The 24,575-nt window shown below is 38.4% G+C and overlaps 1 protein-coding gene across 17 annotated transcripts in view; it reads left to right on the forward strand.

Annotated features, from left to right (window-relative positions):
- Positions 1 to 24,575, forward strand: part of LOC105477607 (contactin 4) — a 1,037,214-nt gene that overhangs the window by 847,718 nt on the left and 164,921 nt on the right. For all 17 annotated transcript variants that reach the window (XM_071092102.1, XM_071092103.1, XM_071092099.1 and 14 more), the window contains 4 exons: positions 2,680 to 2,782; positions 6,388 to 6,572; positions 19,969 to 20,105; positions 22,215 to 22,344. In XM_071092102.1, the coding sequence (XP_070948203.1) occupies positions 2,680 to 2,782; positions 6,388 to 6,572; positions 19,969 to 20,105; positions 22,215 to 22,344 (555 nt within the window). The remainder of the gene's footprint in view (positions 1 to 2,679; positions 2,783 to 6,387; positions 6,573 to 19,968; positions 20,106 to 22,214; positions 22,345 to 24,575) is intronic.

Consider the following 24,575-nt stretch of genomic DNA (forward strand, 5'->3'; position numbering starts at 1 on the left):
TTAGTATGCACTGAGTCTTTACCAGGCCAGCTTTGTGCAGATGCTCAAAGAAAGGCAAGCCCAGACTCAGGGGCAAGAGAACTCAGACAGCAGAGGCTGGCCAAAAAAGGAGGAATGATTTTGTGACTGAACGTGTCAAGCTTGGGTGTAATGTATTTTAACTTACTTTTGTAGTGTTATTCATTTCATGGTGAGAGGCCGTTGTAAGATATTAAGATGAGGAGTCAGGGGCCTGGGTTTCAACACTGACTGGTTTTCTGTGGGACTAAAGACAAACCATTTAACTTGTGAGATTACAGCCTTGCTTGTAAAAGAAAGGGATAGATTAGAATTGTGATTTTAACCTATGGAGGGATAAGTGTCCCTTCAAGAATAGGTTGCTAACCATGGATACTCTCCTTAGAAAAGTGTGCATCAAGTAGGAAAATAATACCAAGATTAAGGTCGCTGAACCAAATGATATCAAAGGTCCCTTCCAAATCCAATACTCCTTGTCATTCCAGGAAAGGAAGAAAAATGAAAACAACAACAAGAAGAACAATTATGTTCAAGTTTGCACTTTTAACAATGTACCTCACAGCAAACTTAGCTAGACTGTATGTCATCAGACACTCAGGGTTGATTCTGTTTTTCACAGTTTGAGGAGATCCTCTTGATGCTTCTCAAACTCTGAAATGGCTGATGAAAAGGGTCACCTCAGTGGAGTGCAGTGGCTTATGCCTGTAATCCCAGCACTTTGGGAGGCCGAGGCAGACAGATCACCTGAGGTCAGGAATTCAAGACAAGCCTGGCCAACATGGTGAAACCTCATCACTACTGAAAATACAAAAAGTAGCCATGTGCGGTGGAACGTGCCTGTAGTCCCAGCTACTTGGGAAGCTGAGGCACAAGAATTGCTTAAACCTGGGAGGCAGAGGTTGCAGTGAGCCAAGATTGCACCACAGCACTCCAGCCTGGGCAACAGAGCAAGGCTCAGTCTCAAAAAAAATAGAAAAAAAAAGGCAAGTATTCACCTCTGCAGAGTGAGTGAAATCATTTCTTTTGTGATTGCACCTGTCCCCCATCCATTTTTTGTCTTTAACCTTTTTTTCTAAGGTTCAGTCTCTTTTTCCTCTGACTATGGGAAGCCTAAAGGAAAGATGAAATGGAGAGCCCTATCTTTTTGTAGTAAGCTAAGTAATTCCAAACTCTTTACGGGCACAGTTGAATCAAATATCATAAAAAATGACCAGAAATGGAATAAGAATAAATGTATTAGAACCATTAGAGCAGTGGCAAATGGAGTCAAGAATATATTGATAAGAAATAATTGATAAGGCCAGGAGTGGTGACTCATGCCTGTAATGCCAGCAATTTAGGAGGCCAAGGCAGTTGGATCACTTGAGGCCAGGAGTTGGAGACCAGCCTGGCCAACATGGTGAAACCTCATCTCTACTAAAAATACAAAAAAATTAGCTTGGCCTGGTGGTGCAGAACTGTAGTCCCAGCTACTCGGTGAGGCTGAAGTAGGAGAATCGCTTGAACTTGGGAAGCAGAGATTGCAGTGAACCAGGATCCTGCCACCGCACTCTAGCCTGGGTGACAGAGTGAGACTTCGTCTCAAAAAAAAAAAGAAAAGAAAGAAAGAACTGATAAGTATTTCATTACAAAGCATGGACTTAGTTTGTTAGACTGTGTTACCTTGGGCATAATTGTACAGTCATTTTCCAGGATATAGGAAAAGTGGGAGAATATGACCGTCTAAATAAGTTTGCCAGGCCGGGCGCGGTGGCTCACGCCTGTAATCCCAGCACTTTGGGAGGCCGAGGCGGGCGGATCACAAGGTCAGGAGATCGAGACCACGGTGAAACCCCGTCTCTACTAAAACTACAAAAAATTAGCCGGGCGCGGTTGTGGGCGCCTGTAGTCCCAGCTACTCGGGAGGCTGAGGCAGGAGAATGGCGTGAACCCGGGAGGCGGAGCTTGCAGTGAGCTGAGATCCGGCCACTGCACTCCAGCCTGGGCGACAGAGCGAGACTCCGTCTCAAAAAAAAAAAAAAAAAAAAGTTTGCCATTGGCAAGATAGGTATAACTTAAGTGTTTTCTACAAGAATAACAAGTTGTATCTTGTTATTCTTTTCTCACAGGTCCAAAATGTAATAAAAATACAGGCATTTGATGTTACATTGAATATACTAATTTATGATTCATTTATATTGGCCTTGGAAATGAAAGTAAAAGTTGTGGCCACAGAATGGTTACTCAGAAAAATTGTTTTGTTATATAGACATAATTAAGCATGCAAGTATTTTAAGTACTTTTATTAATAAATGTTACAAATTTTTCTGCAGTATGCTTCCAAAGAGATAATTTAATTTTCCTGATGACTAGCACTGTATCCCCTTCTCCTTTTTTTTCCTTAAGACTACCTTAAAACAATACTTTCGAGGGGCAAAGTTGTATGCATGGAGAGTTTAATCCAGGTAGATGATGTGGTTCTGCAATACAAATTTTTCTGTAGCAGTAACTGGGAGAAGAGCCACAATTCATGACTGCTAGAGATAGGACCTGCTTTAAATGAAGGAATTAATTGTGCACATAATGATGTGTATGAGCATTCTACATTAACTGAAAAATGAGTTTTACATTTTATACATTTTAAAAGAATCTCCAAGACTTAGCTCCTTTATTTATTCACAGGAGTGATGGGTGAATATGAGCCCAAAATAGAAGTGCAGTTCCCAGAAACAGTTCCAACTGCAAAAGGAGCAACGGTGAAGCTGGAATGCTTTGCTCTAGGAAAGTAAGTTCTGGTTTGCATTCCTTCTTATCCTCGCTTCAGCTTGAGCAGGTATAGAGTTTTTCTTGCACTGTTCACAGTGATGGTTTCTGAGGTGACTGAAAAGCAGGTGAAGCCTTTCTCTTTGTAATTCTGTGTATGCATCTTGGATTCTGCACCCCACCATGGAGAGAGGACATGTAATGGTGCAAGAAGGATTAGGCTGCCACAACTGACATGGCCACAAAGGAGAAGAGAATGGGCAATTCTGAAAAAGTATTTTGTTATATTATTATGACCTGTAATGTGCATGCTGTCTAACCCAGAATGACAGGAAAACAGTGGCCTCCATTTGAGGTACAGTTAAGCTGACTATTTGGAAAAATATGGATTTTCATTTTGGCCCCAGTTTATAGAGGATGCATCAGACTTTTCTTGAATTTCTTTTTAAACTGTCAGTCTCTTCTCTCTACTTTGGATTTTCTTCTGCTCCGGCTAGAGATAGGTAAGACGTGTTATTCTCTAAGAGAGTCTGTTTTGCAAAGTTGTCCGAAAATTGTTTCAGTGTGGACTTTCTTGAGAAAAGCCTACTTAGAAACTAGTTAGCTTTTCCATGGAGAATATATCAGAGGGCATAAAGAACATGAAATGCACATCGGTTGGGATTTTTATTTGCCAGTAACCAGCAATAAAGATTTGGCATAAACAGTGTAAACTATTATCTGAAGTGAGAATTTTGATATCTTCTGTGGATTTCAATGATCCATGTCAGTCTTTACGCCGAGCCCCATCTATCTGACAAACCCATTACTAACTCTCTTTTTCCTGTGCCCACATGTTCACTAAGGCAACACCACTTTTTCTTTTTTTCTTTTTTTTTTTTTTTTGGTAGAGGCAGGATCTGGGTATGTTGTCCAGGCTAGTCTTGGACTCCTGGATGAGTTATCCTCCCAACTTTCCTTGTCAAAGTGCTGGGATTGTAGGCCCAAGCCAGGGAGCCAGGCAACACTAACTCTACCAATCCTTATATCAGCGTGTAATCTATTTTCTTAGGATTTTTGTGTTTTCCAGCAATCATAGAAAAGGTTCCTTTTTTCATTTTATTGTCAGTTCTAATAGAAAGGTTGTTTTGGTTTCCATGTGTTTTCAAGTCAGGACAGATAAGCTACAGTAGTATCTTTACTTTGGTACAGTACAATACAGTAGTAATTTTTTATGTCCTGAAAACTTATATTAAATAAATTATGACATAACTATAGGATTGAACATTCTACAGACATTAAAAGTCAACTTGCAAAACAACATTTAAGACATAGAAAATGCCCATGATTTATTGCTAAGAGAACAAAAGCAGATCGCTAACAGTATAATATGATTAGACTTTTTATTTTTATTTTAAAGTATTTATGCATGTATAAGCATTTTTATATATATGAAATTAAAGATGCGAGCAGGTAACTGGGTAGTCTAGATATACATTTGATGACACCTTGAAAAATCATCTGTGAAGAAAGAGCAGAATTCACATTGTTCAAACTTCAAAGGGGGTTATGAATGAAACTCTATTCACACTGTTTGAATAGTGCTGGAATAAAAACAAAAAAACCCAAATTGGCTTCTTCAGTCTACACAGAAATGTTTGGGTATGCACATCCAGCTGCTGAAACACATCCTCATTGCCCACTTAAAAGCAGAAAGACTACGTCTCAATATGGTTATTTTTAAAGGCATATATTAAGTGCATATCTCATCAGTATAAAGACACCGATTATGTACTTTTCATAGAGCCTTTCTGCATTTTGAGTTAGTGTCTGTCTAACGAACTCAAATTATTCTAAAACAAATATAGTGGAGTTGATGGCTTTAATGTTTTAAATACCATCTCAGGTTTCCCAGAGAAGATTAGCAAGTCTTTAGTCTAATTACTTCTCTGTGTGTGTTTTTGTGAAAAATAAATAAGTAAATAATTGTATCCCCTGCCAGGAAGCCACAATCTTAAAAGCTGTGGTTAGCTCACTAAACCATTGATTTGCAGATTCAATGAGGCCCTCTCTGCAATTTAAGATATGTTCTAACAGTTATGGCAGTAGGATGATAGATGCCTTGAGAGTACATAAAGATCTCACAGATGGCATCCTTCCTTTTCTCACTATTTTAAACAGTTTCCCCAACCCATCTTCCAAATGGACTGCTATGAGTTGGTAAGCTTCTCAATATATAAACGACAAGGAGAAAAACCATGTTGTCCAAAACAATGTACCTCGAGTGAACCCATCCTCTATGTCAGCAATAGGTTGTGTCTCCCAAACTTTATGAGCTCATTATTTCTACTATCATTTATTCATTATTTGGGTATTTCTCAAAGTAGGGCACTTGCATTGTTGGTACATAGATTTATGGAAATACATTGTTTCTCTTATGTCTCACACTTCTGGTATTTTGTTGGGGATGTTGAAAGGCTGGTGTCACTGAGACTGTCATCTGGAAGGCTTACAGCCTCTCCTTCCTGGCAGTCTCAAGGTATTCACTCTTCTCGTAGGACAGCTCAGGGCTGCCATGAGACAGAAAGCTGAAGCTGCCAGTTTCTTAACACCTGAGCTTTGATCCTACAACATCTCTTCTGTCTTATTTATTAGTCAAAGTGGTTAAAAAGAGCTACCAGGCTCAAGGGGAGGGGACATAGACCTCATCTCAATGGGAGGAATGTGAAAGAATTTGCAGCTATCTTTAATTTGCCACAAATGCACATGAACATTTTTATTTTCATATTTTTTATTTAGAAAAAAACATGTATGAGTGAAACCTCATCTCTACTAAAAATACAAAAATTAGCTGGGCATGGTGGCAGGCGCCTGTAGTCCCAGCTACTTGGGAGGCTGAGGCGGGAGAATCACTTGAACCCAGGAGATGGAGGTTGCAGTGAGCCAAAACTGCACCACTGCACTCCAGCCTGGTGACAGAGCGATACTCTGTCTCAAAAAAAAAAAAAAAAAAGAAAACAAAAGAGAAAAAGGATGAGAAAACATATATGACATATAAAAATCTGTTTTTATTTCAATGATAATAGTGTTTAGGAACTAGATCACTTCCCCCCACCCCCCCGCCGCCCGAGACAAAGTCTCGCTCTGTCGCCCAGGCTGGAGTGCAGTAGTGCGATCTCGGCTCACTGCAACTTCCGCTTCCCGGGTTTAAGTGTTCAAGTGATCCTCCTGCCTTGGCCTCCTGAGTAGCTCAGATTACAGGCACCTGCCACCATGCCCAGCTAATTTTTTTGTATTTTTAGTAGAGACAGGGTTTCACCATGTTGGCCAGGCTGGTTTCAAACTCCTGACCTCAAATGATCTGCCCACCTCGGCCTCCCAAAGTGCCAGGATTACAGGTGTGAGTCACTGTGCCCTGCCAGATCACTTTATTTAAAGTTAAGAAAAGTTATTTGATTTTAAGAACACTAAATAAATAATACTAGAGATGTGGATATGATTAAAATTGTAATGGAGATAGAGGAATGAATGAAATTTGCAAAATACTGCAAGCTTATATGTGTAGAACCAAGAAGGAAGGGGTTTAGGTTCAAATAAAAGGTTCAGTTTTCTCTAGTTTGATTCACTCCTTTTTATTCTTGCTATCAGTCCGGTACCAACTATTATCTGGCGAAGAGCTGATGGAAAGCCGATAGCAAGGAAAGCCAGAAGACACAAGTCAAATGGAATTCTTGAGATCCCTAATTTTCAGCAGGAGGATGCCGGTTTATATGAATGTGTGGCTGAAAATTCCAGAGGGAAAAATGTAGCAAGGGGACAGCTAACTTTTTATGGTAAGTGTATGATTTCAGTTTATTGTTTGTAGTACTACAGAACTTCCTGATATTGAAATCATAAGCTGAGAGGCATTCAGGCATTTTGGGAGAGATTGTGCAGCACAGGATTATGTGAAACTCATGGTTTGCTCCATAATTAGCCCTGGTTGATTCTGGGTGTGGAGAGTGAGGGTGGGGGGCAAGGATGTTGATGGAGCAGAGAGGAAGACATTAGGCTGATGTGTTTGGAGGATGGATATTAGTGTGAACACACTTGCAAAGAAGTCTGTTTTTTCTCTTTGCTCAAGCTGTAAACCTGACACAGGAAACATTTTATTATTCCTGCTCCTGATTTATCTTTTTTTAAAGCTCTGTGCTTTTCTTCATTAGAATTTTGATTTGAGGCTTGTGTTAATCTTTTGTAATTGCTCCTATTTGGTAGCAATTTAATGTGGTACCATGAACATTTCAAAATGCAAGCTGTCCAAATTTAGTTCTTATCAGAGTGGAATGTGACAAATCTCTCTCACCCCAAAGACATTTTATGTGCAGCTGCTCCTATTCCAATCAAATCATGAGCATTGATCCAAATAATATAAATGTAAAACCACTAGCCCATGGTCATTATTGAGACCATCTTGGAAACCCTGTTAGGATATTGATTTGAAATCTAGAAAAGGATTTCATTGGATAGGCATTTTGAAAGCAAACTGAGTTCTGCCAAATTGGAGCATGCCAGAATCCCATCTGTCTGGGATACAGAAAACAAATACTATAGGTTGATAATTATTTAAGAATGGTTTAAACAAACAACAATGCATATTAAAATAATGAGAGTAGTTCTAAAGCTTTAAATGTTCTTCTTTCTTGCAGTGATTGATCCCACAAGTCTATTTATTTCACTAATTCTTCTTATAAAGCATTTTGGTTTTAAGATATGACCAAAGTTCTAAGCCCTCCAGTAGAAAGAAGGGGACCCCTCATGGCTAAGGGGGAGGGGCCAAATTAGCATTGAAAAATGAGTTCTTGGCCATGATGGGAGGGTAATGTCAGACACATCTAGTTATACCCGCTCCCTTGCTAACAGCAATGAGCCTTTCTTTCCTAAGGGCTAAATACAATCTAGCCCTTTGAAAAGACTCCATCACTGATATCAACCACCCACCTGATGCTGCCCCTTATTTTTTGCCTGATAAAAGACCGCCAACACAGAATGGTTCTGTCATTCTAGGGAGGATGTGCTATGAGGGGTTTCATGTCCTCTAGTCTACCTTTTGACATCGCAGAGCCAAAACCTCCACCCTCAGATGCTAATACTGCCATTTTTCATACCCGAAACCCATGAAGGGTTGCACATGCAGATGGTTCTCCTTTCATAAATATCCATGACTTCTCCTATGACTTATTAAATTTGTATATTCATATATACATATGTATATATTTCATACACAGAACCCATGAAACTCAGTTGCACAAGCACATGTTTCTCCTTTCATAAATATCCATGACTCCTCCTGTAGCTTATCAAATATGTATATTAGGCCACTCCATTCAGCACAAATTCCTGTTTGTTCCCTTTGCTCCTCCTTCGAAGTGCCAGTTTACAGCTTCTGACCAAGGGAGGCTACACTTCCTAGCCTGTCAGAATGGCCACCAGGCAGGCTAATAAAGCTCTGTCTTCCAAAAAGAAAGAAAGAAATGCAAGGAAGGGAGGAAGGGAGGGAAAGGGAAAAGGAAAGGGAGGAAGGAAAAAAAGAAAAAACTATGGCCAAAGAATTCTGATCGATAATCACATAACGTTTTTTAAAAGCTTGATTGGAAACTGGGCGGAGATTTCCACTATCAGCCAGCCTTCAATGACCTCCCCTAAGTGACTCTCAGCATTTTGGACTCACGTTCCCCTGATGCAGCTTCTGGGGCGGGAGAACACACAGAGTTGTAGAAAGTGTTAATACTTCACTTGATGAGCTGGGCAATAGCTGTTTGAATAAATCTGCACTTCTCTTTCATCATTCGTCTATCTTCAAGAATATTAGAGGACTGACTCTACTCATGCCAGATGACAGACTTGATATTTAATCTTTGCTTTCCTCTTAAACTGTCATAGTTGGTATCTTATTTGATGGGTTGTAAAGCAAAAGACACCACAGTTAACTGACTGCAAAAATACGAGACTGTAAGTTACAGATTTATTCAGTGAGATGCTATGGCTGTGTATTTTTAACTGTTTAGGTCTCATTTTTCTCACCAATGTAATAGTTATTTTTTCTATATCAAATAGGGACAATCTGTAAATATTCAGGTAATTGGCCAACGTTTTCTCTTTTTTCTTAGTTGAATAGTCTCTTCAGTTCAGTGGTGGCTGCTCCTAAATGTTATTTGAGTAGCTTAACTAATTGAATAAAGTCATTTTAACTTTCATGATTTTCTGTTAAGTGAAATTCCTGCTCTCAGTATGTTAAACTGGTATGAAATTTTCTGTAGCCAGGGGTTGGTATACTGCTTTCCTGTGGGTTAGAGGTTTCCTGCACTGGAAATAGAGCACCCCAGGGTTACTGTTATGGAAAATCTACTTTGTCACTGGCTCCCAGCCCTGTGCAGGGAAATGTTTTTTTTCAGGGATCCTGCCCTGGAGACGAAAATCAGGTTCTAACAATGTTTCCTTTTTAAATGGAGTTATCTGCAGCCATGCATGGGAAAAAGAGCAGAATAAAATAAAATTTGCCTGCTTTCTGAAGATAACTCAGCCTTACTTCACTTGTCAACCATGCTTGGTATTAAAAACTGTCAGATCAGCTGACTTCCATAGCACTTGGCTATTGCATTTATGTTTATTCTTTTGTTTTTCCTTATCTAGCATATCAGTGACAAAAATTATCTAATTGTTTTCATTGTCACAGTCACAGGAGAGCTTAATTATACATGAGCACTTGGCTGTCATCTTTTTTCCTCACACTTTTTTCTGGTCTGGGTCTTCCCAGTGCTGTGTTTGTAATATCCAGCTGCACAGGCCTCCTATTTAAATGAATTATTATAATTAAAATCACCATGTAGATCATAAAAGGTGAAAGAGTACCCCAGTCACTTATCCATGAACATTCTGTCTTTGTTGACAAGAATTTCTTACAACACTAAGGTGTGCTGCACTTAGGGATTATAAACCATGGGTTTGAGCTTAGAAACCTGCTTCTTTGGGTTCCAAGTTTATTGCATTCATCAGCTGTCCACTTCAGCAACCACAAGTGTGCTAACTCCTATTCAGGGTTGGTAAAATGGCCATTTTTTTCCTTCTTGCATTAAAAACATTTTACCTTCTTTCAAAAGCCTGCTGGGCATGATCATTGTTCCCGTTGTCTGAATAATGGAAGTCCTATTGCCCGTTGGTTTGTCCCTACTGTGGCCATGTCTTCAAGTTAGCCTGTGCTACTCATGTTTGGTATGTATGAAGAACTGAAGCAAGTTCAGGCATAGAACATTTTTACCCTACCCCATCTTCCCAATTTGTTTTTACTATAACCTGTACTTGGCTATCGTGGTCTAGTTTAATCTACTTTTCTCAGTCTTTTTTGGCATTAAAAAACTTCCTAAAAATAGATTGTATTTCAATGGTAAAATGCTATGGATCTTTGTTACTAAAGATAAACATTTTCCAAAATGACTTTAATATATTATTTACTTGTTTAACAGATTTTTTTTAATTGCCTACCATATGGGAGGCATTATTAGGCACTATGGTTGCAAGACAAAATCTCTGCCCTCAAGGACCTAATATTTTACTGGAAGTTAAGCGAAATGCACTATTAAGCAAATAAATTAACTAGGACATTTTATTTTCTGGTAAGAGTGATAAAGAAAATAATTAGGTTGACTGGCCAGGTGCAGTGGCTCACACCTGTAATCCCAGCACTTTGGGAGGCCTAGGTGGGTGAGTCACTTGAGGCCAGGAATTCGAAACCAGCCCCGTTTCTACTAAAATATGAAAATTAGCTGGGTGTGGTGGTCGTGCATGCTGGTAGTCCCAGCTACTCGGGAGGCTGAGGCAGGAGAATCACTTGAACCCAGGAGGCGGAGGTTCCAGTGAGCCGAGGTTGTGCCACTCACTGCACTCCAGCCTGGGCAACAGAGCAAGACTCCATCTCGAATAAATAATTAAATAATTAGATCGATATGATAGAAAGTAGCTGAGAGCAAGAGAAAGATTTCATAAGATGAGGTAGTCAGGAAAGACTTGTCTGAGAATGGCCCTCTGACCCAAAACCAAAAGGATGAAAATGAGCTAGGCTTTCAAGGGGAAGTGCATTCCTAGCAGAAGGTGAGGAAGTGCAAAGGCTCTGAGGCAGAAAACTACTTGACGTTCTTGATATGCAGCAGGGAAGTCAGTGTTAACTAAATCGTAGTGAGCAAGGGGCAAAGGTTGGAACCTTAGGAAGGTGACAGACTGCAGTACTTTGTAAGCCAGGCACAGAGTTTGGGATTTATTCTCTGAGTATAGTGGGAAGCCATTACAGCCTTTCAAGGCAGGAGGGTGACTCGATTTGATTAATGTTTTTAAAAGACCACTCAGGTTGTTTTGTGGTGAATGGATGATTGGAAACCAAGAGTGAAAGCCAGACAACTAGTTAGGAGGCCATTGCCAATATCCAGGTGAGAGATATTGTTGATTAGGACGTAAGAGAGGAAGAGAAATGGAGAGACTTGAGATATATCTTGGAGTTAGAGCCAATAGGATATTCTCATTTCATTGCTACATCTGTCTAGTTTATAGATATGGAAATTGAGTCCCAAAGAGATTAAAGTAATTGATTTAAGTTTATACAGTAAAAAACAGAGCTAGATTTCAAATGCTGTGCTAGAGGTTCTGAAACTTCAGTGTGCATCAGAATAACTTGGAAGTCTTATTACAACACAGAATTCTGGGTCCCGTTCTATGTTCCCAGTGGGAACACACCAGATGGAGGCTTTGATTTGGTAAGTCCAGAGTAAGACCAATAATTTGCATTTCTAGTAAATTCCCAAGTAATGTTGATGCTGCTTGTCTGAGAACCACATGGTGAGAATACTGTATGTTTAGGCTGTCCCCCCATGGTATTGTGAAGCTGAAGTTTAAATTACATGCAAGAGAAGGTGTTCCTACTACTCTGGGAAGCTAACAGCTTACTGTCACATCAGGCATTGTAGCCAGTCTACACAAAGTAGAATGAGAGTGTTAAGGCAATTATCTTTGAAGAAAGGAAAGGGAAGTATAAAATGGATTCAATTCACTTGATAATTATTCATCTTTGCACTTCATTCTGTCTCTGTAGTCACTTCCTTTTTGCCCAAAAGACTGATAGAATTATAGTCATCATTTAGTAGAATGAAATGTGAACTAAAAGATCCTGATATTTAATATCTTTGTACAATTTCTTCTCTTTGTAACGGGTGTTATGAGAGTAAAACCATTTTCATAATTAGGAAATGAGAAATCTAATATTTAAGCAGTAAACAAGTCTGTATTTCACAGAATCCAGTAATACTTAAGCTGGTAGTAACTGCTGGGGCCAGCCCTTTGGTTTTTATAATTAAAGCAAATAAGATCCAGAGATATAAAATAACTTATTCAAGGTAATGCAATGAATGGGAATCACAGCTAGAACTGCTTTTTTCTGCTATTCTACCTGTGTTACTTTTCCTGCCAATGCAACATTTTAATACAATAGGTAAGGTAAAAAAAAATCCGTCAATCATCCAGATACTCTTTCTTGCATTTTCCATTACCAGTGTCACAAATGACAACATCTGGATGAACAACTGACTTTTTCACTTTCTATTTTCTAAGTTGGTCACCTGGTTATTGAGTCCAAAAAAACTCTTTTTTCCTTCTTCAAATTACATGTAAGACTAAATGTCTAGACACTTTGTGCTACAGTCTTTTGCCTCTAAAGGCAAAACTGTAGACTTGATGACACTGCAAATGGTGTTTGAGTATCTCTAAGGTCATCAATAAATGAATACTGAAGCATCTTACAGCAGAGCATACTAATTCCCCATGGATGTGCTATGTATATGGGATCACAAGATAATATTCAGCCCCGCAAAGAGGCTTAAAGGGCAGAGAGACCAAAAATTGAACACAGTAGATAAGGTAATTTCACAGTAGAGCAACAGTTTGCTTAATTGTCCTAGACAGAACTGATATTGATACCCTGAATTCCCATGAGTGTCACTTAAGATAAAGTCAACAATTTTTTCTTTCTTTTTTTAATCTGGTAGTTCCAATAAAGTGTGTTGCTGCAGTTTTCAAGGGGTACACATTGAGGAAATGTTGTGAATAGTAGTCAGAGAAAATTAATATAGGAGTGGAGGCATAAAGTCCTCACCTAATGAGAAACTTTAAGCATGAAAGAGTCATATCAAGGACAATATATTGAAATGCAATTCAAGTCTCACTCTGTAGTCCCAGAGAAGGCAAAATGTCGCAGTTACATTTTTTTATTCATCAATGAATATTGTTTAAATTTACTTATAGGAGGTTTTGCTTAAGTTGATTTATTTATCTAAAAGCTCCTCTGCTTATCTAAGCAGGAGTGCTCAAACTGTTGGTTTAAGCACTCCTTTTTACCCTGAAAAATTATTGGATAGCTCAAAGAGCTTTTGCTTATGTGAGCGATATCTACCCATATATGCCGTATTATTAATTTAAATGGAGAATTTAACTTAGAACTTAACTTACTTTAAAATGGCAAAAATACAACCAGTATACATTAGAAATAATTAACATACTATAAGAAAACTGACTATATTTTTCCAAACAAAAATATTTAATGAAAAGAGTGGCATGGTTTATATTATTGCAAATCTCTTTAATGTCTGTCTTAGTAGAATACAGGTGCATTCTCCTATATACTTCTGTATTCATTCTGTCATGATATTTTGTTTCGATTGAAGTATATGAAGAAAATATGGTCTGACACATGTGTAATTGGAAAGAGAGGACATAATGGACTCCCTTAAGGAAACTTGGGGACCTACAGTGGTTCTTAGATTGCACTTTAAGAAGGATACATTCAAAAGAATGCTCCCATTGTCATTTGCGATAGGGTTGGATATTTTTTGAGAGGCTCTGGAGAGAGAATGGATGTTGGAGCCAAGCAGGCCTGTGTACCATTGCTAACTGAGCCACTTTCTGAATCTGGGTGTTAATGTCTCTGGGTCTTATCTATAAAATGAGTGCAAGTCCACTTAATCTGAATATTATGAGGTTTAGAAATGATGTGTGTAAAGTGAAGCTGATTAGATATTTCATATATTAGTAGTTTCCATTACTGATTGCATTTCAGACTGAACTCAAGGTGTATAAGGGAAAGAGAAGAGGATGGATTCAGCTGAGTAAGAGCAGATTCAGGGAAACATTAGGTAGAGGCTTTGAAGATAAAAATAAAGAAATATAGAGAAATTAATCTATGTAAGGTTAGAGTCATAGCTTGATTGATCTGGGTATAATTGAGTAAATCAGGCCCAACAGCCTTTTTGAAAATGCACATATTGCTGATTTACATTTTTTATTCTATAACTCATTCATAAAGTTCTGAACTGACTTCTTGGAGTGGAGGACAAAGACCCTTATTCACCAGGAGCTGTGGATTCACTGGGCATAGTTGGACAGAAAGTAAGAGATGTAAAACCAGATGGCAGAAGACTTCATTTTCATTTACGTATTTATTAATTTATTTTTGAGACAGAGTCTCGCTCTGTCGCCCAGGCTGGAGTACAGTGGTACGATCTCAGCTCACTGCAACCTCTGCCTCCCAGGCTCAAGTGATTCTCGCACCTCAGCCTCCTGAGTAGCTGGGACTACAGACAGGCACCACCATGCCCGGCTAATTTTTGTATTTTTAGCAGAGACGGGGTTTTACCATGTTGACCAGGCTGGTTTCAAACTCCTGACCTCAAGTGATCCACCTGCCTCGGCCTCCCAAAGTGCTGGGATTACAGGCGTGAGCCACTGCACCTGGCCAGGTGACAGAAGACTTTCAATATTAACCTAAAGATATGAAATAATGATAATGTTCTCCTAATTTTTGTAGCATTTACAGGAGGCAGAGCACATTCAGAAATCTTATTTGTTATCTGATACACAGATTACTTCCTACAGTTATGTTTGCTTTATGTATTGATGAATACCTATTAACAGAAATATGCCAGCTTTGAGTTGCCTTTTAGTGTATCTTCATATAGTTGGTTTTTTGTATTCTGATTTGAGTTTATCATTGCTATCTGTGCTATCTGTGAAAGGATTGGCCTGATGGCATTTCCCATACCATTGCCAGAAGCAAGTCAGTTTTAACTTAGGTAGAGATGAAGAAGCCATAAATACGAGTGTGTGAATGAAGTACAAATTAACAAAAAAAAAACTAGGAGAACTGTGAATCCTGTTGGTTTAAGAGACAATCTAAAGGCTAAAGGTTTCACTTATTAAAATCAAAAGGAGAGGCCGTGCATAGTGGCTCACACCTGTAATCCAGCACTTTGGGAGTCCAAGGCAGGTGGATCACGAGGTCAGGAGATGGAAACCATCCTGGCTAACGTGATGAAACCCCATCTCTACTAAAAACGCAAAAAATTAGCCAGGTGCGGTGGCGGGCACCTGTAGTCTCAGCTGCTTGGGAGGCTGAGGCAGAAGAATGGTGTGAACCTGGGAGGCGAAGCTTGCAGTGAGCCGAGATCACGCCACTGCACTCCAGCCTGGGTGACAGAGCGAGACTCCGTGTCAAAAAAATAAATAAATAAAAATAAAATAAAAAGGAGTGTTAGACATCATTAGGTTCAAACTAATATGAATTCAAGGAGAAAACAAGCTTCCCATCTCCAGACTGCATTTCTAAAGCTGTTCTTACGATACAAGATATCAGCAAGTATCAAAAAAGTATCTGTATGTTTAATTCTCAAGGTACTTTTTTTAACATGAAATTTTACAAGAAATTCTCGATATTTAATACATAGCAAGGCTGCAGCAAGGAAGAAGCCTTGCTCTGAATTAAATCTTGAGAATTTGAGTGAATGTAGAAGGGAGTACCTTCCAAGAACCCTCAGAGCTTCATGGAATTGAGTTTGAAGACCCCTGTGAGGAGACTGATTGGTGTGTGGGGAGTGGATGAGAGTCTGAAGCCAGAGAAGTGCAGATTGTCAGTGCTGAACAAACATCAAAGATAGACCTTGCCCTAAAATCCAACATGCATATTTCTTGTAGAGCTGGTCCTTCTTTTCAGTGACTTCTGCTAACTGGAAGTCAGGGGTTTATAAAAAGACTGTAATAATAAACTGGAAGACTCTCTTAAGTAGCATTGTAAAATGACTATTTCTCATGCCAGTACTAGGAACCCTGAATTTGAAGTAAAGTGAGAATTTCTTGATGATTCTGTCAATTGCGTAAGAATCCCAGGCTAGAGAGAAAGATTTGGGAATCATTATGTAGGTAGGTGGTAAACTAAAGCCAAGTAATTATCTCCAAACTCATAAAGTCTACTATCATTAAAATTCTTAAGCAATGTCAGTGAAACTCCTGCATTTCCTGGAGATGATTCATCTTCTCCAAAATTGTGTGAGCAACCAGAAATAACTGTGACTGTCTACAGGTCATCTTTGTAATAGTAATTTAGAGGGGTTTTTTGTTTGTTTGTTTGTTTGCCATCGTATCCTTTCTTTTAGATTTTTAAATTTCTAAGGTCTAAGGCATATGTTGGCATTTCTTTCAGTTAGAAATTTCTGTTTTTAGAAAATCGAAGAGCCAAATGCTCCTGAGAATTGTTTGACCCACTGAGTTTAAATTATATCTGCCTGCAATGTAAATTATTATTGGATAAGATGCTTCTACAATTCCAGTGGCTGGAATACACAAACGCTGATTTAGGTCATTTCTGGCAGTTATTGAATAAAAGATTGAAATGAAGAGATTGTTTATCTATCCAGGAGACAAACTGTGTCACAGGGTCAAATCCCAGCACAACCATTTAACCTTATATTTGAATTTGTAGTTTGAGAACAATACTTAAGGAGTCCTAGAAGAATTCTTTTGTTTCAAATCTTGAAAGAATATGGAAGTTCAAAACAGATGGTTCTCTTTCAATATGTGAATGTGTTTAATTCTGCTTAATATGTGGGGTCTGCATATATTACAAAGAAAAAGACATTTAGAAATGGCTTCTGAAATAATAGTACTGAACTAACCTGTTCAGGTCTTCCTCTGAGTTGATACAGGTTGAGTATCCCTTACCTGAAATGCTTGGGACCAGAAGTGTTTCAGATTTTAGATTTTTTAGGATTTTGGAATATTTCGACCTAAGCCTAAACATGAAGTTTATTTATGTTTTATATATACTTTAAACACATAGCCTGAAGGTAATTTATGCAACATTTTAATATTTTGCATAATTTAATGTATGAAACAAAGTTTTCACTGTATTTGCTATGAACAGTCTTATGAGATCAAGTGTGAAATTCTCCACTTGTGGCATCATGGTGGCGCTCAAAAAGTTTTGAATTATAGAGCATTTCAGATTTTAGGTCTTCAGATTAGGGATGTTCAACCTGTGTTTAGACAAGGAGTTGTAAAATGTAGCTGAACCTTGATATTAAGCAATAAATACCCTGTACCCAATGCATTATCACAAAAGGGGGAGGAGCTAATGATATATCTTATAATATGCTTAACTGGGATTTATGTTATCTAAGGACTTTGAACTAGGTAACCCTCTCCCTGCAAATATGGAGATATATGAGTCATTATCATCAAGCACATGACTTTAGTCATTCTAGTATGAAAAACTCACACATTTAGATATAATTCATCCAATCTAAGTGAGCAGGAGTGAAAACCTTTACTACATGGGCTTTTGCCCTGTAGATTTGCAATTGGCGTGTTAAGATAAAGACTATCTCTCTTTGTCACAATATATAATATGATATTTCATTTCTGATCTTCATGGGCCCATGTTCAGATACTCACTTTGAGAGGAATATGTTTATATCAGTTCAAATTTGTCTTCTATGAATTAATTTTACTTTAAAAATAAAGAAAGTGCCAAGTGATCTCTCACAGACACTGAATTTTTTGGTTGATTTCACCTTGGCCAGCACAAATAACTACCACTGAGTATTCTCGTCTGATTCCTTGACTTCCATAACCCTGTGGGAAGAGACAGAATGAGCCCTCAGAAGTGCTTAAGTAGTTAAGAACTTTGCAAGGTCTTTTCAAAATTCTCTCCAGTCTCTCCCTTCTCTGCCTCACCTACTTCTTGAGATTGCAAGGTTTTGCTTCCAGCTTTCTGCATTTTTGAAAGAAAGCAGTAAGTAAGCCCAGTGTTACAGGAAATCTATGACATTGAAATCTCTGTCTCTGCATGTGGTTTTGATGTTTCCTTTTTGAACTTCAACTTGACATTGCTTCATAAGTTACATTTGCCCTTCCATTTTTTTCCTCACTCTCTTTCAAAAGTTTGGCTTCGTTGTTAATATTCCTCACAGATTTCTATGGCTTTTCTTGTTTGCTTTGTTTTCATGGACTCTGTAGGAGGTAAATATTCAGCAGGTTGAATGTGAAATCAGGCATACAACTGCATTAGCCCTATCAGGGTTACACATCAAATTCTCCAAGCAGAGAACCTTTTTAGCTTCCTTTGCATTAGCAGCAGGAAGATAAAGAACAGCAAAGACTTGCAGCTCTTTTAAGGGTGTAGGTTATAACCCTTCATTCAAGTTAATGCTTGTTGATGTTCTAAAATTTTTTGAAGTTGACCCTTTTGGCCTCCCCTCATATGCAGCAGTGCATCATCCCATCAGTAGAGGATGTGTAAAACTGTGTTTTGCTCATTGAAAAACATAAAATTGCTTATAGGTGAGAAAAGAAAAAAGCAGCATTTATTCAAGGGCCTAGAGACCTCTGCTGGTTAAGTGACTTGTTGAGTGTTTTTCTAGTTTTGTTTATTATTGAAAAGGTAAAATATACAGCTTGGCCTCAACAGTAGCAGTTTCCTTTTGAAATAAATTATGTATGATTTGAAACATTGAATGAAGATACTGAGGTCAAGTCAGCTGGAAGTGATGTTAAGAATAATGAGTAGCATCTCCTAATTAAATACTGATATCAACTTTGATTATTAGATTTACTTTGGTAGGCATTACCCTGTAGAAATGCCCTGTGAACACATAAAATTCCAGAATGACAGCTATGGTTATCTTCTGCATGACTTTGGGCTGAAGGTCTTCTACCTGAATATGTTTATCATTATTCTTAATGGCATGAATTGTGCTTGAGGCAAGATTTGATATTAATGAAGACTTTTTATGGAACATGGAGTTAACATTGTCTTTATATCTATTGAAAATAAGGAAAGAAAATGTGACTTCAATGAAGTACAGAAAATATGGTATCATTTGGGTGGGGAGGGGTAATGGATTGCATTGGGCAATGTGGGAAGTAAGTGCTGCTTTGAATTCCTGTGTTAGACTGTGGGCAGGACTTGATTTCCTGAGGAGATTTAATAAAAATCAGGCTTCATTTAAAGATTTCGGGTTCTAGAGTCATATTCCTGTAGATAACATTCTATCAATATGAAATCAATAATAAACAATGATGATAGTCTTAAAGGAGAAAGGAATCAAAATGTATCTATACAATATGTGGGAGTGAAGTATATTAGTGAGGGACAAGCTAAGCTATTCTCACAAAGGATACCCCAAAATAAAGTAGCTTAGATAAGAAGTTTATTTCTCTCTCACATTATTTTCCTCAGAAATGGCAGGTGAGTGTGGAGCTGCTTTGCTCCACAGGGACATTCATGGTCCAAGGCTGACAGATCAGCATTTTCATCCTATGTAGCTTCCATGTCTGCACCCAAGGCTATTTCAATTGTCAGTCTTTTCCAATCAGTGTGAAGGGGCAAAAAGAGGTTAGGGAAAGTATCTTTAAGTGAGTAACCCAGAAGTTGCTCTCACCACTTTCACACACATACAGTTGGCATGAACTTGGTTACATGATTACCTCTAGCTGCAAAGCCATCTGCAAATGTAGTGCATGCCTGGGAATACACCAGCCTGGTTAAAAGCGGGAACGGGTAATGGGAAGATAATCTCTACTGACAGGAAAAAAGGAATAATAGATCCTTACAGGAGAGGGACAGTTAATTTTACCATATGCTATTGGTAGTTTTATCCATTTTGCATTTAGGGATTAAAAGACTACAATATGAACCACAAAAACGGTATTCAGAGTAGGGTATAGGCATCTCCCTGAATGTCTACCCAGTCTTGTTATTTGCATAATATCTGAAAAAGGAATTTTATTATACGTGTAGTTTGCCCTTTGATTGCATATGATAAAAATAGATTGAGTATATACTGAATATACACCTTCTCTTTGCTTTTTGAACGGCTATAGCTCAACCTAATTGGATTCAAAAAATAAATGATATTCACGTGGCCATGGAAGAAAATGTCTTTTGGGAATGTAAAGCAAATGGAAGGCCTAAGCCTACATACAGGTGGCTAAAAAATGGTGAACCTCTGCTAACTCGGGTAAGCAAATTAATGGTAATTGTGTCTTAGTCTTGACTATAATGTTTAATATAGCCTCATTGCCGTGGAAATGTGAGAACGGTGAATCGTTTCTAAAATAATAAACAATGAAACACCATTATAGTGGAAAAAGTGAGAGTGAATGCAATTGATAAATAGAAAGTGCACTTAAATCCAATTCTCCAGCTTTCAATTAAGCTCTTGTACTAGATCTTTGGTCTTCAAAGATTAGCATCTGTGAGATTATAATGGGAAAGTTATGCAAAAAGTCTGGAACATGCAATTGTGCTAAGATACAAAGGAAGATACATTCCAGGATCCACTACAAGAGAAGGGGCATTGTCACAATGCAGGATGTCCATCTAAATAGAGAAACACTCTGACAAAGAAATCTGAATGAAGCAGGGGCAGAGTGGGGGACCCTGAGAATGAGGAATAATTGTGTCTGATTAATTTTCCTTATGTATTTTCCTACTGAACCTCAAATGTTAATTGAAATTTGACATTTTCCTCAGGCTCCAAATTGAGAGGCAGTCTTCTAGTAGGCCACCCAGGAAAGAGTGCCTGCTCAGAGCAATGGCCCCCACGTGAATTTACATGACAGGAAGAGGAAGGGGACTGTTTTGTCTAACCCACCCCCTGCCTCATGCATCTTCTCCATTTGCTGGAAGGGCTCCAGCTTGTCCATGATTCTGTCTATTATAAAAGCCAGACTCAAACAAATTGCAAGAGTATATGTACCTAGGTACTGGTATTTTCCTCCCTCTGTGTAATTGTTACCAAAATGCCAGGGGGTTAGTCTAGGTCCTGTTGCTTGCTGTGCAGAGAGCCAATCACTGAGACAGTGAGTATTGCCAGGAAATAAGGCTTTGTCAGGTGCTTTAGTCAAAGAGAATGGGAGAGCAGTCTCAAATCCATCTCTCCAACCAACTAAAATTGGGAGTTTATGTTGCTGGGGAAGGGATGCAGCTGTGTACAGGAAGGAATTAGGTGGGGGTACAGAGGCAATCACGACAGATGAAGGGTCTTGTGTCTCACTCTCTGGTTGCCATGATCTAGTGAGTTTGAGTCCCTTGCTTGAGGATCAACCTCCTGAGGAGTTAACTCAGATGAGACCAATATAAGTTTCAAGTTTTAAAACTAGGCAGGTCAATTTCTGTATTTATTCAAAAATGGGTAATTATTATTTCTGTGGGACAATTGGGCTGGTTTCTTAATGTGAGGGAATATGGATATCTAGATTTAATCACAGTCTAATAAAGTGTCCAGTCAGCTAACTCACAACCCTGCAGCAAATAGAAAACTAGTACCTCTTTATATATGTGTGTGTGTGTGTGTCTGTGTGTGTGTGTGTATGTATGTGTGTGTATATATATATACATACATACATACATACATACATATACAGACTGGCATAGCTCCTGGAGAGGAAGAGATCCTTTTTGATACTTATGAAAATTGATACATAAGTTGTATATCCTCAGAGTGACAAACAAGGAAGATCTCCTGTGCCACGTACTAACTTTGCCTCCTTGAGATTGGCCACCAGATGGACTTCAGCTTAAATCACACCACTGACAACCATAAACTAAGGGAATATTAAACTATTAATACCTGCATTTTTCAGTAAACCTCAACCTATATTAAATAGTTGCCTCTGTTTCATCCAAAATTGTAATCCTATTAACCTTCAAAGTATCACCTGCTCAAAATGTGAGTGTTTTAAACACTATAAACAGTAAATTTGGTTGTATTTCCAAAACCCCCTAACTCTGGTTAGTACAAATCCTTAAAGTTAAAAAGCATTTTAAATTTCAAGTTCTGTTTAGAGAGGATATTAATCTGAATGGCTCCACTATTAAATCATTGAGAACTCAAGAGAATCCTACAATTTAAATTCCATTTACCAACTGATGTACTGGTTGTTCCATTTAGCATCTGACCTGCCAGAAAATTTAGTTGACAGATAAATAGATCATGTTATGTAAATTGCTTATATGATGGCTATTTTCTTCCCATTAAGCTTCCTTGATATTACACATGGTAAAATTGCCTTAAAGTCTCAGTTGTAGAAGGTCATTGTTTTTATGTTCCTCTTTTCCTTCACAGGATAGAATTGAAATTGAGCAAGGAACACTCAACATAACAATAGTGAACCTCTCAGATGCTGGCATGTATCAGTGTTTGGCAGAGAATAAACATGGAGTTATCTTTTCCAACGCAGAGCTTAGTGTTATAGGTGAGTCTTTATACTGGCAAGAAAAAATAAAGTAAAAACTCTTTAAATCACTAAACTAACTTGTTCTTTGCCAAGCATGAATGTTCAATCCAAGAAAAGGAGTAAAGAAATCTTTAGGCCAAAGATACTACTGGAGAAACAAGTAATATGCAAGTCTATAAGCAATAACAAGAGGACGCTTTCTAAATCAGCCTCCTCTGATGCTTAGAGAGGGACCATGCTTCCCTTGGCACTCATTTTTATTTCTTTTTCTTTTTTCTTTTTTCTTTTTATTATTATACTTTAAGTTCTAGGGTACATGTGCACAACGTGCAGGTTTGTTACATATGTATACATGTGCCATGTTGGTGTGCTGCACCCATTAACTCATCATTTACATTAGGTATATCTCCTAATGCTATCCCTCCCCCCTCCCCCATCCCCACAATAGGCCCCGGTGTGTGATGTTCCCCTGCTTGTGTCCAAGTGATCTCATTGTTCAGTTCCCATCTATGAGTGAGAACATGCGGTGTTTGGTTTTCTGTTCTTGTGATAGTTTGCTGAGAATGGTGGTTTCCAGCTGCATCCATGTCCCTACAAAGGACACGAACTCATGCTTTTTTATGGCTGCATAGTATTCCATGGTGTATATGTGCCACATTTTCTTAATCCAGTCTGTCACTGATGGACATTTGGGTTGATTCCAAGTCTTTGCTATTGTGAATAGTGCCACAATAAACATAAGTGTGCACATGTCTTTATAGCAGCATGATTTATAATCCTTTGGGTATATCCCCAGTAATAGGATGGCTGGGTCAAATGGTATTTCTAGTTCTAGATCCTTGAGGAATCGCCACACTGTTTTCCACAATGGTTGAACTAGTTTATGGTCCCATCAACAGTGTAAAAGTGTTCCTATTTCTCCACATCCTCTCCAGCACCTGTTGTTTCCTGTTTTTTTAATGATTGCCATTCTAACTGGTGTGAGATGGTATCTCATTGTGGTTTTGATTTGCATTTCTCTGATGGTGAGTGATGATGAGCGTTTTTTCATGTGTCTGTTTGCTATATGAATGTCTTCTTTTGAGAAATGTCTGTTCATATCCTTTGCCCACTTTTCGATGGGGTTGTTTGTTTTTTTCTTGTAAATTTGTTTGAGTTCTTTGTAGGTTCTCTTTAATAGCCCTTTGTCAGATGAGTAGATTGCAAAAATTTTCTCCCATTCTGTAGGTTGCCTGTTCACTCTGATGGTAGCTTCTTTTGCTGTGCAGAAGCTCTTTAGTTTAATTAGATCCCATTTGTCAATTTTGGCTTTTGTTGCCACTGCTTTTGGTGTTTTAGACATGAAGTCCTTGCTCATGCCTATGTCCTGAATGGTATTACCTAGGTTTTCTTCTAGGGTTTTTATGGGTTTAGGTCTAACATTTAAGTCTCTAATCCATTTTGAATTAATTTTCGTATAAGGAGTAAGGAAAGGATCCAGTTTCAGCTTTGTACTTATGACTAGCCAATTTCCCCAGCACCATTTATTAAATAGGGAATCCTTTCCGCATTTCTTGTTTTTGTCAGCTTTGTCAAAGATCAGATGGCTGTAGATGTGTGGTATTTTTTCTGAGGGCTCTGTTCTGTTCCATTGGTCTATATCTCTGTTTTGGTACCAGTACCATGCTGTTTTGGTTACTGTAGCCTTGTAGTATAGTTTGAAGTCAGGTAGCGTGATGCCTCCAGATTTGTTCTTTTGGCTTAGGATTGTCTTGGCAATGCGGGGTCTTTTTTGGTTCCATATGAACTTTAAAGCAGTTTTTTCCAATTCTGTGAAGCAAGTCATTGGTAGCTTAATGGGGATAACATTGAATCTATAAATTACCTTGGGAAGTATGGCCATTTTCACAATATTGATTCTTCCTTTCCATGAGCATGGTATGTGCTTCCATTTGTTTGTGTCCTCTTTTATTTCACTGAGCAATGGTTTGTAGTTCTCCTTGAAGAGGTCCTTTACATCCCTTGTAAGTTGGATTCCTAGGTATTTGATTCTCTTTGAAGCTATCTTGAATGGGAGTTCATTCATGATTTGGCTCTCTGTTTGTCTGTTACTGGTGTATAAGAATGCTTGTAATTTTTGCACATTGATTTTGTATCCTGAGACTTTGCTGAAGTTGCTTATCAGCTTAAGGAGATTTTGGGCTGAGATGATGGAGTTTTCTAAATATACAATCATGTCATCTGCAAACAGGGACAATTTGACTTCTTTT

This window comes from Macaca nemestrina, chromosome 2, assembly GCF_043159975.1.
Source record: "Macaca nemestrina isolate mMacNem1 chromosome 2, mMacNem.hap1, whole genome shotgun sequence".
Lineage (NCBI taxonomy): Eukaryota > Metazoa > Chordata > Mammalia > Primates > Cercopithecidae > Macaca > Macaca nemestrina.